Source organism: Aspergillus udagawae (genome assembly GCF_001078395.1).
Source record: "Aspergillus udagawae IFM 46973 DNA, scaffold_1, whole genome shotgun sequence".
NCBI classification, from domain to species: Eukaryota; Fungi; Ascomycota; class Eurotiomycetes; order Eurotiales; family Aspergillaceae; genus Aspergillus; species Aspergillus udagawae.
This window is the reverse complement of record NW_025091264.1, coordinates 212,181-225,865: the sequence shown is the minus strand read 5'-3', so window position 1 is coordinate 225,865 and position 13,685 is coordinate 212,181. Positions and strand designations below refer to the sequence as shown.

General features: G+C 46.6%; 4 protein-coding genes across 4 annotated transcripts; 1 reads left to right on the top strand and 3 right to left on the bottom strand.

Annotated features, from left to right (window-relative positions):
- Positions 1–824: 824 nt before the first annotated feature.
- Positions 825–1,898, bottom strand: Aud_000058 (uncharacterized protein; the record flags this gene model as incomplete). The annotated part of the gene is made up of 3 exons (XM_043285575.1): positions 825–1,005; positions 1,061–1,223; positions 1,289–1,898. 3 exons carry the CDS (start codon positions 1,896–1,898, stop codon positions 825–827), a joined length of 954 nt encoding a protein of 317 aa, XP_043141510.1.
- A 643-nt stretch (positions 1,899–2,541) lies between these two features.
- Aud_000057 (glutathione S-transferase family protein) lies at positions 2,542–3,277 on the bottom strand (the record flags this gene model as incomplete). The annotated part of the gene is made up of 2 exons (XM_043285574.1): positions 2,542–3,162; positions 3,224–3,277. 2 exons carry the CDS (start codon positions 3,275–3,277, stop codon positions 2,542–2,544), a joined length of 675 nt encoding a protein of 224 aa, XP_043141509.1.
- An 858-nt stretch (positions 3,278–4,135) lies between these two features.
- Aud_000056 (zinc-binding alcohol dehydrogenase family protein) lies at positions 4,136–5,428 on the bottom strand (the record flags this gene model as incomplete). Its single annotated transcript, XM_043285573.1, has 4 exons — positions 4,136–4,997; positions 5,058–5,174; positions 5,230–5,252; positions 5,306–5,428. The coding sequence occupies 4 exons, from the start codon at positions 5,426–5,428 to the stop codon at positions 4,136–4,138; spliced, it is 1,125 nt and encodes a 374-aa protein (XP_043141508.1).
- A 537-nt stretch (positions 5,429–5,965) lies between these two features.
- Aud_000055 (uncharacterized protein) lies at positions 5,966–6,700 on the top strand (the record flags this gene model as incomplete). The annotated part of the gene is made up of 1 exon (XM_043285572.1): positions 5,966–6,700. One exon carries the CDS (start codon positions 5,966–5,968, stop codon positions 6,698–6,700), a length of 735 nt encoding a protein of 244 aa, XP_043141507.1.
- Positions 6,701–13,685: the final 6,985 nt, after the last annotated feature.

Sequence of the window (13,685 nt, the reverse complement as noted above, 5' to 3'; positions counted from 1 at the left end):
AGTGTGCGGAGATATAGATATCCTACCACTACTATCCTAACCATCATTATCTAAAATGTAAAATCAACTATAACTCTAACTTTTCTTAGTGAATCTAATACTTTATCTTATATATAGATAGATATGACTATTCTCTATCTATAAATATGAGAATATATCCATATCTAGGCCTAGATATGGTTAGATAAGCTTATCAGTCCCTTAAGGCCTTAGATCATGTGCATCATGTGCACCCAATGGGTTATCCATATCCATGTAGATCAGATGTCATCCATATCCATGCGGATTGGGTCAGGGTCAACCCCTATCCAACCCAAAGTCGGATTGGGCGAGTTGGATATGTATTTGGGAATTGGGTCAGCCAGTCTAGTCCTACATCGTCACCTCGGTTCATTATGCGAAAAGGCGGAAGAAGCTTCTACGGCCACTTGCAACTATATTGCTTCTGAGAGTACTTCAGAGTGAATTGTCCGATGTTCCAAATCCTTCATTATCTACCATGTGCATAGTATAGTATTCTTGCCTCAACTCACCCTATTAATTTAAGTTCCAGCTGAAGATAGTACGATATGGACATAGTATGTTGATTACTATCCTAATTCAAGGTTTTAATAGGATTTTACCAGCGTAATGTAGATTAGAGGTCTTATTTTTATAGTACGGGCCTAGATTAGCCTAATAAAATCTTCGGATTGTGGCTGAAGTCCTTACAGGACCACACTTGGCGACTAAATATCCACATGCTGAGATTTATCGGGAGACACAATATTTGGGATAATCTCATGAAAACACGTCGCTGCCTTTATGTCGGTGCCCACACAGTCTCATTTAGCGCCTTGTTGCACGAGATCTATATCCCAGTTTTGATCTGCACGGTGAAGGTCCTCCATCCTGTGAGAATGGAAGAACCTCTTAAGGTCTGTAGGCTGAACATTTGGGTAACGATCATTGTCCAACGCATCACCTAAGTGGGCTTCGGGTTGAATGCACCAGTACGCAAAACATCTGCAAGATAGGATGAGTATAAATCCAAAAAGCAAGGCTTCTTTCAGATACACACTTTGGTGCCCAGCGCATAACGTCTCCTGGGTTGTTGTTAAACAGCTCCTGCACCTCTTTATATAGCTCTTTGACTGATCCTAATGCCACAAGATGAACAGGGGCATGATACACCTCATTAAAGATCTCCTTGATCTCCAGCATGTTTTTTCGGTCGCCGCGAACTGTACTTGTCAGCATACGCATGATATAATTGACTGCCACTGGCTAGTGAGGTGCTAAAACTCACAGCGTAAGACTCCAACTGCACTTTTATCTAGTGCTACAGCCGCTGTGTAAGCAGCTGCTGTTTCGTAGGTTGTTAAGTCCCATTTCTCCTCGCCCGTACCCCAGAAAGAGAGGGACTGGGTATTGCGATCCCAACATCCAAAAAACTCACTCCAGAATGTTTCCATTAGGCCACCGGTCAGGATGTGGACGCCTGCAACATTCTTTGAAGCGAGGTAGTCCCTGATGATTCGAGCCGACTCCTTTGGAAACAGAGCACCTGCGGGAATCTTGGTGTAATCCACAGCAAAGTCACTGGCAATATATCGAGAGACGCCTGCCTGTTTACAAGCATCTACCAGCAACTTCTGTCCCCGCACCATCACTTCTGGGCTGCCAAAGTAGCAGCAGATGACCACGTCGGCCCCTCGCACAAATTCAAGCACAGCAGACGCATCATCAAATTCACCTTTGATGACCTCAACATTTGTCTCCGAAATTAGGCATTCCGGGAGCTTCTCTGGGCTCCGACAAAAGCCCCGAATAGAAACATCCGGATATGTCTGCAGCACGCTGGCTACGCATCGGGCAAATTTGCCAGTGAGCCCTGCGATAGCTACTGTCGTCGTCATTATCTGTGATGTTCCTGAAAACTCACGGAGGGCAGTAGAAAAAGGGAGATTGGGAATAAAACAGGAAATGGAACGTAGGTCATTGACGGCTCACGACTCCGAATCCTTATGTTCTTGGGCTTTGTTAGGTCTGCACCACACGACCGAATAGTGTAATCGCACAAAATGTAAATCTCGCGCCAGGAACTTTTGTATTTGTCATGGATCGTTTGCTAATAAATCAGGGGTCGGAATAAGCGGATATAAGCCTGCTCTCAGCAGGTCCGAAGCATGGAGCAGTGTGGATCTTGGGTAGGGATTGCGGGTGCTGATGCGTCCGTCGTCCATCTTTCTAGACAATTAAAACTCTCTCTTGCTTACTGCAGTATTTGCTATCACCGAAAGCAATGTATTTCACATTTGTCCCCTCCTTCAACAAAATTTTACTCCAGTTTGACTGTCCGCCAGTCACTGCTCTATAGAGGTTCAGACAGAAGTGCTAATTTCCCTGCTTCCCCCAAACCCCGTCCTTCCTCCTACCTTCCCAACCCTTCTTTATCATTTGAAAGTAGAAAATAAGCCTGAGAAATTTTGGGTGTCATTTACTGGCTAACATAAGAAGGCCTCGTTCTCTGGCGTGGACTAATGCCCGTTGTCGCGGCTACTAAGCATTCCCTTGCGGCGAGACGACCCTCTTATCAATGAAGTTCGGCTCACCAAATGCCTGCTTAACCCCCTCCTGTTCGATCACCCGAAGGTACCATTCCACAGTTAAAGGATACTTGGAACGCATTTCCGCATCGACAACTTGACCAAAGCCCCAGTACATCGCCGCCGCGACGGAAAGATCAGCCAAGCTGATATGTCCAGATGCTAGATATTTGTGATCCTGAAGACGTCCCTCCAGAATACCGAGTGAGATTTCCAGCCGCTGAAGTGAAGTTGCTTCGAGACGTTCGTCGAACGGAGCCATGCCGTAGCGCCAGAGCACCATATTCTGCAAGGGCTCGAATAGCTCGTGGTCAGCGAATCCGGTCCATTGACGAATCTGGGCACGCTCATCTATGGAGGAGCCCAGCAGCTGTACGCTCGCGGGTCCACTTTCGGCGGCATACTGCGCAATGGCGTCGGACTCGAAGAGCTTGATACCGGTCACACTCCTAAAGGTTGGAACCTTGCCTAGAGGAAAGTCGCGTAGAAAGTCGGGTGATTTATTGGTTTTGGTCATCACGAAATCCGGCGCAATATCTACCGTACGTCCGTTCAGGGCCGCGGCCGCTTGGACCTATCCATCCCGTTCAGGTCAATCGCCTCAGGGAAGAAGTGCAAGAGAAGTAGCGAAATACCTTCATAACCCGAGGATTGAACGGGTACGTAAAAATAGTCCCAATGGAAGCCATATTGACAGTTCAGATAATGTTATAAACCCGATAAGAAAATGAGGACCCAAGTTGCTCCTTCGCCGTTTTCCTTTAGAATCGACTTCGTAATATGTGTACGTTGTAAACTTCCGGGTTCTGGAGCTGCTTTAATGATGTCTTGGTCAGTGTCCTGTATGAGCTCTGATTTATAATCTGCTCCATCAGTCAAGAGCCATCCCCATAATTGTGTATGTGGAATAATCCAATTGATTGACACCTTCTGTAGAATCAAAGGTCCAGGATGGGATCGCCACTGAAAGATTCTATCAGAGAACAGACACCACATGTTTGCCAGTTTTAAACTCAATCTTGATTTGGTTGTCAGTAACCTGCATTAGCGCCAAGTCAAGACTCTTGTTCGTCATACGCCCCTTTCCAGGCTCTAATCTTGGTTCGGTTGTCAGTAACTTGCATTAGCGCCGGGTCAGTAGCCTGCATTAGCGCCCGGCAAGACCTGTGGTTTGTCATTCCGATTTCCAAACTCTAGGCTTGGTTTGCTTGTCAGTAACTTGCATTAGCTCCAAAATTAGAGTTTGATCCTCACAGCGTAAAATTGTGGTTCGAGTTACGACGATGTAAAAGCGTCTTCAAACCTAGTCTATACCCTGTATTGCCAGCTACCTGTATTGTCCAAATTGACTTTTGCCTACTGTCTTTGTCGGTCGAACCCTTTTTTGTCCTTCCCGCCATCCTCTCCGAGATATCTTTAGTTTGGTCTTGCTTAATTACGAGGACGGTCCAATCTCTAGAATATTGTTGTGTCTGTGTTTTCTCTTGTTGATAGAACTTCATTGCCGAGCTACTGCTAAAGGTAGTAATGACCAGTTATATCACAATCTAAAGGGTGACAATCACTTTCTTCGCTGAAACACCCTTTTTCTGCACATCGAGGGCATGTTGGATGTCCATGATTCCGTTACCAACTAGGTACGGATCAGGCTTAGCCTGGAACCTCCCGCCGGCCAACGCTTTAGGCAAAAACTCGCCCCAAATCCATTCCCCAATAAACTTGTGTGGGTCTTGAATGATTGAATAGGCGACCACTGTAGATTCGTCCATGTCAGTCATTACTCCGTGCCATTTACCACAGATTTGAAGCAAAACCAGATGTCGTAATGTTTGGAGAAGATTTGACTGACCGTATTTCGGAGCGAATCGTGGAGTCTGCTGCTCGCAAGGCAGGACGCTGGCAGTATTCACCGGCCTGTCCACTCGGTCGGCAAGCGCAGAAATAGCTGCAAAGCTTGTTTTTTCCCCGATTGCATCGAAAACTCCCACAAACTCCGTGTTTGTGATAGCTTTGGCAATTTCGTCGACCACGGTTGGAGATCTATAGTCAAACACGGCGTCGGCGCCCAAGGACTTAACGAATTCATGGTTGGCCACGGATGCAGTGGAGATAACATTCAAGCCTGAGGCGACTGCAAGCTGGATGGCCGTGGCACCAACAGAGGATGCACCGCCCCAGATTAGAATGGTTTGACCAGTCTTCTTGGCTTCGTTTACAGAGGGCAGAGGGAGACTCAGGTAATCCTTCCGATATAGTCCCGCGCAAGCAGTAGAAACTGCCAGCGGGAGAACAACTGCCCGTTTGAGCTCGAGCGAATCAGGAATTTCCGCCACGAGCGCCTCTGTAACGACTGTGTACAGTTGGAATGCTGAGTTGGCCGGATCCTGGGTCATGAGGCCATTGCAGTGGCTGAGAAAGAGTTAGCTGGGCCTCAGTTGGCTGAAGTATGCTGTAGCGCGCGGCACTCACGCAATAACTCGCTGGCCCTTTCTAAACCTTGTCACTCCGCTGCCCACCTCCTCGACAACCCCTGCAGCATCTTGTCCTAAGATAAACGGATAGGTATTAAGATACCTACCGTGGGATCTGGCACCAGGAGAATCAGAAATGGAACAGAGAGTTGACTATGAAAGAGACATACTGGATTTTCCAGTCAACAGGATTCTAATCAGAGCTGGTCAGCGAGAAGCAGAAAAGAATGTATAGTGCTGCCTTACTACGGCCACGACTTCATTCCTGATGAGCACCTGTCCCTCACCGGGCTGCGGCTTTGGTCCGTTCTCGACGACGAATGGGTATGCCGCAGGCCCAGTGAGCCAACCAGATTGATTTATTTCCATTTTTATATATTGTCGGAGTCCTCCCAACGCCGTCGGTGAATGTGACTGCACAAGGGTGAGAAGAAACTAAATTTATGTATGTCAGTACAATTTAAGAGGTAAAGAAAGTAAGGGGAGTGACGACTTAAGCAGGGGTATTTATAACAAGTTAACTGCGTAGTGGATGCTTGCTTTGTCATGAACAGATTAATCAGGGCGGCTAAGGTTCACTCCTGGCTACCTACCTTTACAACCTCCTGCCCTACCTGATTATTCACACTTTCCACGGAGCGCGTGTCCGTAATGGAGCTGCAGCATAGTTCCACTGAACCATAGTGTTGCACTCATTCCGACACACGGATGATATCACCATAGGCGACATTAGGTATTCGCCTTGAGATTTCGATTTGTAATCCAAAGTAAAATTTGTTAGATAACCGGTGAGAATATTCAGAAAGATGAATCTAACACATAAATATGGATTGCGACCCCAGCAGGTTTCTATTCTCGTAGTTTTTATTCTATTTTCAAGGTCTCATTTGTGCTCACCTATCCGAAATGCCTTCTATTCAAGATTCAACTATCCTTATTATTGGTGGTAGCTCTGGAATAGGCTATGGGGTTGCGGAGAAGTGTCTTACAGAGGGAGCCAGAGTTCACATTGCTTCCTCGAACGAGTCCCGTGTTCAGTCAAGCACCAAGTCACTGAGGGAGAAGATCAGCAATGCTCCAATTTTCGGTCATGTCTGTGACCTTTCCGGCGCTGATGTCGAGGAGAATCTTGAGCAGCTACTTAGCACCGTTGCCCCGATCGACCACATTGTTTTCACCGCTGGTGATAGCCTTGCTGTCATGCCATTGGGCAGCATTAATCTGGATCTGATACAGCGAGCTGGGCATATCCGTTTCGCCGTGCCTCTGTTGATGGCGAAAGTCGCGCCACGATTCCTGAAACCTGGTTATCAATCCTCTATAACTTTGACCACGGGAGCTGGCTCCCAGAAGCCATCCCCCGGCTGGTCATTGGTTGCCGGCTATCTGACTGGCTTGCATGGACTAACCCGCAACCTGGCCTTGGACCTCAAACCGCTCCGTGTGAACCTGGTGAGCCCTGGGGTGGTAGTGACTCCTTTGTGGGGGCAGGGCGGAGTACCGGATGAGATGAAAAATTACACCACGCTGGGTAAAGTGGGTACACCGGACGAAGTTGCAGAAGCCTACGTTTATCTGATGAAGGACACCAATGCCACTGGGAGCTGTATTAGTACCAATGCAGGATCACTTCTGCTGTAGCAGGGAAAGTGAACAGGGATATTTCTGGCTAAAAACCTGCTCCTACTGGGAGAGCTGAGCGCATTTCATACCTTCTGTGCAACAAAACTTATAGATAATTATCACATTGGCTCCCAAAAGTATTGAAAACTTAGAGTGTGCTTTATCACCTGACACCCTCATTCATAACATAATCCGTACATTGTCTCGCAAGCCTTACTCGTCTGTATTATAAATTTATTATATATAACGGCTCACCCACGCTGCCTAAGCTGCTCTCCCCCTCCCTACAACCGCCTCTTCCTATATAAGTGTACCGAAAACGAAACCCCCCCCCAAATTTACTAGATCTCTGTGTCCGTTCCCTCATTTCTTACCCACATCAGTACATTCCACTTCTTCCTTGTATCATGCATCAGAACCGCGCCGCTTGGATTGTCGCTTCAAAGGCTAAGCCTTTCCGCGTTGATACCGCCCCTATGTACAAGCCCGGTCGGGGGGAAGTATTGATTCGAAATCATGCAGTCGCCGTAGTAGGTTGCCGGAGTTGTTGAATTGTATGATGTCTGACTGACAAATGTCTTCGTCTAGAACCCCGTGGACTGAAAAATACAGTGAGCATCCTACGTGAAGATCCGCCTTGAAGAGCAAATCTAATACCTGGGTCTCTTGAGGGAGTCTGGTCGCTATCTCAATTCTTACCCATTTATATTGGGTAGAGATGCCGCAGGAATCATAGAGGATGTCGGTGAAGGAGTACTCGAATTTCACAAAGGACAACGCGTCATCGCGTAAGCACTATCAATTCGCTTCGCAGTAGCTGTGCTTACATCTTTGAACCCAGGCATTTGCATAGCCCAAAGTCAGGAAAGTATGAGCACGCCGCCTATCAATTATACTCATTAGCAATTGAGGGACTTACTGCGGGTATCCCCGCATGTATCAGCTTCGAGCAGGGCGTGGTTTTGCCTCTTGCTGTGTCTACTGCTAGTGCAGGCCTTTATCTTCCTGACTACCTTGGCCTACCATTGCCTTCCCTTAATCCAGAATCTTCAGATAAGACAATCCTGATATGGGGCGGAGCTTCATCAGTCGGTGCAACAGCCATTCAATTGGCGATTGCGTCTGGGCTGCAAGTTATTGCCACTGCGTCTTCTTCGAACTCTGCTTTTGTAAGTTCGTTGGGAGCCGAGCCCTTTGACTATAAGTCTCCAACGGTTGTCCCCGATATCTTGTCCAGACTTCAGCATGGTGAAGTAGTAGGGGCCTTTGATGCGGTTAGCACCGACCAAAGCTTCGCGCCATTGTCGATCATTATCCAGCTGCTGAAAAGGAATATACCTGTCGCAAGCGTGCACCCTTATGATAAGCCAACCGAATGGTTCCGCCCAAAGTATAGTAAGTACGGCTGTTTAAGTTTGCATTCTTTTCCCTTCTTTTGCCTTGCTGCTCGTCGGAGTTATAGCGCCATCGATTCTTGATTGACTGACTAATCAGTTTCTTCGTATGGTATTGCCTTTCCTCCCAATGAAAAAATAGGCAAAGCAGTTTGGCGAGATTATCTGCCGAAGGCATTAGCCAGTGGTCAGTTCAAACCGAAGCCTGATCCGATGGTAGTCGGTCACGGATTGGATAAGATTCAGCATGGCTTGGACATCCAGAAAGCCGGCGTTTCCGCTAGGAAAGTTGTTATTACTTTATAAGGAACCGTTCAATTTTTATTCAGGACACTCTTTCATCATCAACTTGTCCCCCGAAATCCAATACGAACATCTACTGGGTAACCAGACTGAGTTCTGTCAGCCGGGTGCATTAGCCAACGTCTATCAAGTGGTGGTAACTATCCTCATAATCTAGTATAAGGTAATTCAGCAGCAGAAATGGGCCTACCAAAAATATCATGGATGAAATAAACTACCCTTTGAATTCATCATACATATTAAAAGTCCAACTCATATGACATGCACTTTTGTCACATAGGAGGGGAGGTTCCTGAAGTGTGTACCTAGTTTGTTGTTTAACCTGCCTGTCATCTGACTGTGAACTGAATCGGTCTCAACACTGTATCATTGTGATGACCGATGACACCAACCGTTTAGTGGTGGACCTCGTATACTCGGTTGAATTACCAAATTGGGAGAGCAGGGGAAGACAGCGGTCATTGCCGCTTTCGTTTCACAAGAACAACTCCTCACCAAAAATTCTTCTGGACTCTAATGCGCATGGCCCGGATTCAGTCCCTCACAAAGAAGTCTCAAGGGAGGGAAAACGAAAGGTGCCACGGATTGTAATGTCTGCCTGGAAATCCTCCCTGCTTAGGTAGATGGCTCTGCGACGACCCCACCACAAATCGCGACATGGCTGCAAGGCCTGTAAGCGCCGCCGAGTAAAGGTAAGGGAAATTTGATATGCACTGTTCCTCAGCAACGTAACTGACCTGCAACTTTCAGTGCGATGAATCCCGGCCTGTCTGCTCCAATTGACAACAGCGACAGGAGCCCTGTGACTATGACACTCAGCTCCCATTTATTTGGGCAGATCGTACTGGCCGCTCTAAAGAGCGGGAAATAGAATCGTCAAACCCAAGCCAACTCAAAGAGCATGTTCCAACCGAGACTGCTTTCAGGTCCCTGCACCCTCTCTAGATATGAGTCAGCTCAAGCTTCTTGTCCGCTGGCAGGCTGACACATATAAAATATTTGTTCAAAGCGAGGAAACTAAACATGTCTGGCAAGCTCTTGTAGTTGAAGAAGCCTTGCACAACCCATTTCTGATGCATGGGATCTTGGCTGTATCCGCTTTGCATTTCTCCCTCACTGAGGCTGAGCGAGAGAAGACATTCTGGCTGGGTCTGGCGTTAGCGCATAATAGTGAGGTGCTTCACTTGTTTGTGAGATGACTTATAGACATTAACTCCATGAATGCTAAGGTAATGGTGGGCTTTGCTGGACTAGTGGTTGCCTTTACCTTTAGCTTAGCACTTACTGGACTCTTGGAAGCTGACAAGCCTAGCCTAGATGCTCTCAACAATATCTTTATCTTATGCCGCGGTGTCCAGGAAATCACTAACACTGCTTTCTCCCAACTGCTTAAGGGCACATTTGCGCCGCTTTTTGATGCGTGTATACTGCAGGCTGCTGTTCCTAGGAATGTGAAACAAGCCCTTGAGTACCTTACAAACCTCAATGCGGAGCGCAGTGTTGAGAGTGGCCATGAGGCAGCTACTTATATGCCTGCCATTGAGGCTCTGCGGGACCTTTCAGTGTACACTTACGCGCAACCAGCCTCCCTGACCTGTCAAGTATATGGTAGATCTCTTCGAGCACGCATTTACCCCAGGATCCAATACACCAGTTTCCTCTGGAAATGTGAAGAAATGCGCAGTAATACACATGGACTACCAATGCGAACGGCCGTTTCATCTGCACGTGGTCTGAGTACGCAGGGGTTGCTTTGATGGCCCAACCAACGCACATTAGGTGGCCGGTAGAAGAGGTCTTTGGCGACGATGTTATCGAATACAACACAGCTCAAGCCCTTGAAATTTCGGAACGACAGAGGAAATGACCCGAGAAATAATATATTGGTACGATTATTGATGACGGAAAATGCCATGTCATGACGCCAACACTATATGGTGGATGTGACGCGCAGAACTGCGGACCATTGATCACCAATCAATCCTTGGAACCTTATTCTTATGCGAGAGGTACAATTAGGAATTGCGCCAGGGCCACTTCATTTCAGCTGCCTGGTCACATAACAATTCCTATTCCCCCGTTTGGCAATGGTGGATTGTGTACAACGTCCACATCTACCACGCGGGGATAGTCCAGATTGTAAGTAATGGATGGACTAGTCGGTGCCCAGACACTCGGCATGGCCTGCACCGAGGGGATTTTTCTCCCGGGCTGCGAACGAACTCAAATGTGATTATGGGCTCTGTGTACGGTGCATTGAATTCAGAACTACAACGAAGAGCGCAGAACAGTAGCTGTCATTCAACAAACCGCCAGCGAAGTCCTCTACGTGATGAGCTACTACGACCAGAAGCTCTTTGCCACACATTTAGGAAAGCTGCATTGCCTGTAACCGCGACTAGAGCAGATACTGACCTGTATACTGGTCTGCGACAATCAACGATCCCATACCATTCTCAAATTACTCGACTACAACGATCGTGCAGGTTCCTTAAACGCCATTCATGTCACCGTTCGGGGCTCGACCAAGACCACTGCCGCACTGATCACCATGGCAGCCCCGAATTCATCAGGCATCAACAACAGGTGGTGAGACAAGCAAAATCACGACGACGACCTTGACTGGGAGCGCGTAGACCTTCTCCGTTTCGTCCACTAATTCGGAAGGAGATCGCTATCTTGTTTGTTTCGTCTGACTGGTTTTGAAATTTCGTCTCTTCACTTTTTGTGTCTGATGCGGTAAGTTTTGCTCTCTCCTACAGACTTGACCGCAACTATGAAAGTTTGAGAGGAAAGTGTGAAGTACGCTAGCCAGGCCCTCATCCCATCTAGTCTAGGTAATAAATCCTGTACTGGCTAGAGGTTGGCTTGCATGGAGGTAAGCATCTGCATAACCTTAGCAAGGGTATTATTTCTGTGTCACTTCAGAATAGCTACAGGATCAATGAATCACTGCAACAGATCTAGATAGAAAGACAAGTAACGTTGTTATAAAATACAAAGGTATATCACAGCTGTTGTTGAGGGCCATATATTGCAGTTCAAAAAGGGACAAGGTTAAGGCCGGCTTTTATAGAGTTGTGCCAACAGGTCCCAATGTCAGCACTGAATCAGGCTTCACCAGATTTTTAGTAGGGTTGGCTCAGCAAGGGTTAATCACCATCTTAGTCTTTGTCCTGTAAAAGTAATCTAAAATTACTAAGAACCCGCAAGGTAACAAGATCGACACCTCCGAGGACTTCATCGGCAGTTTGCAGGATGATTTCGTACATTGTCGCAGCTTCATCGTCGCGGTTCTGCTGCCTCAGAATCCCTGTTAGTGTAGTAGCTGTTGTCAATGTTTCGCGATGGCCATCCCAAGAAGCTGTTTCTGCCCATCCAACGCACGCCATGCAGTTTCCTCAGCTTGCATCAATTATCCCCTCTCCAAGAGTGCCTCCGCGGCGCAGCTAAGATCTTTCAGACTGTCTTCTTAGTTGGCTGTTGCAAACATGTTGGAGGTGCTTCTTAAGGGTTGACATTGTGAGGAATTTATCACTAATAGAGGGGAAGACCCGCATTTTAAAGGATCATCCTATGTATTCTTGGCCTTGGCATCAGTCGTCAGCGACGCTCACAAAGATCAAAACATTTCAACACAAGGACTTTTATGAACAACATTCCACTCATGAAATCTTTCTTAGGATTTAGTGAATTTTGAAACTGTTCTTTAATATGCAAGTAAAGATTGGCCGGTCATCTACTCTCTTTTGTATCTCTAAATAGATATAAATATATGCTTTACTGATTCAGGTTCTGGACCATCTCCATGTGCTTTATATAGACACGCAGCGACTCATCGGCCCAAGCTCGGTAGATTATACTTAGGAACGTGTGTATAGTCTCGCAGCATGACAATGAGGATGCTTTGAAGAAGTAACACAATTCAGGCCGGGATACTGTTAAGAAACTGAGCCAGTAGCTTGAACAATGCGATACGACCAGTCTTGATTGAATCCAGGAAAATGAAACAGACCGTTCAGATATTTGTGTCGAAGTTCACACTGTGTTGTAGGAAAGAAGAGACATCTGCCCCTTCCGCTTCAGCTGTCTGATTTCAGCCTAGCCTGGTGGAATATGTGACAGGTAATGCGCCTAGTTACAGGGTCTGCCTGTTCTTCTGTCTATCACTGAATGCCACATGAGAGACTTCGCTGTTCCTGCTAGTCACTAAATTTAGGAGCGGCTTGATATAGTCCCTGGACTGCATCCGATGCCTGCCTGAGGCCTACCGATCAGGTAGCCTAATGGATCAGGTATACGTCTGTCACGATGATACAATGATCTGAACACGATCAAGGACAATCCATTGATAACACAATAACAATAACAGCAAAGGTAGAAGCAAGGATTATTGAGCACATATACTCAATAGTAAAAGAGTAGCTGAAGAATCGGACTAGTGAACTTGTACTCAAGTGAATAACTTGTATTGAACGCGAGGAACTAAACTAATAGTGCTAGATACAGTGATAATGAGTGTCCTTATATATATTAGTTCCTTCTATTGGTAGACATGTTGGTATAAGTTTGGCATACAAATGGTATATCATATACCTCGATTGCGTGGTCTTGGCGCATCGTTCATATACCAACATGTCACGAGTTGCGTTGTCTGGTAACGGTTCAGGTTATGCCCTGCTACAGTGGCGCATCAACAGTGTGATATCACGTGCTTCATCCATCAGGTGGTTCCATGTTTCTTACACTGGTGTGTCATGTACTTGAGAAGCAATTGGATCAGGTCATGTGACCCAATTTGTTGATACACAATACGACCCCGCGGCACTGAACTCCTGGTCGTTGCGACGATAAGAAGCAAACTCCTTTACGTGGGTTTGCATGCAGACCATCGAACTCATCAGCATGGTTTTACAAAACAATACTAATCCGTGTCGATCATTGAAGGTACCGAGAACAATACCAGTTAGCAAGACAAACAGTGCTGACAAATGTCAGACTGGGCGAAATTCAATTGTGGAGGGAATACACATCGCACTGAGATGTAAAAGTCAGCAGTTCCAGGGCATTCAAAGTTCAAGAACTAAGGCTGGCATGCCATTGCATAGGCAGTGAATTTCCCAGAGAATTTGGGGACTGAAAACCAGCAGTGATTAAAGTCTGGCAAATGCTGATTGGCGGATATGACTTCGTTCATTCCCTTGTGGAGGATAGAGTTTGGTACCCAAATTCCAGCACTCGTACATCTGACCAAAACAATTGAGAACATGGATGCACCTCCACAATAAGCCATCAAATTCAAGGAT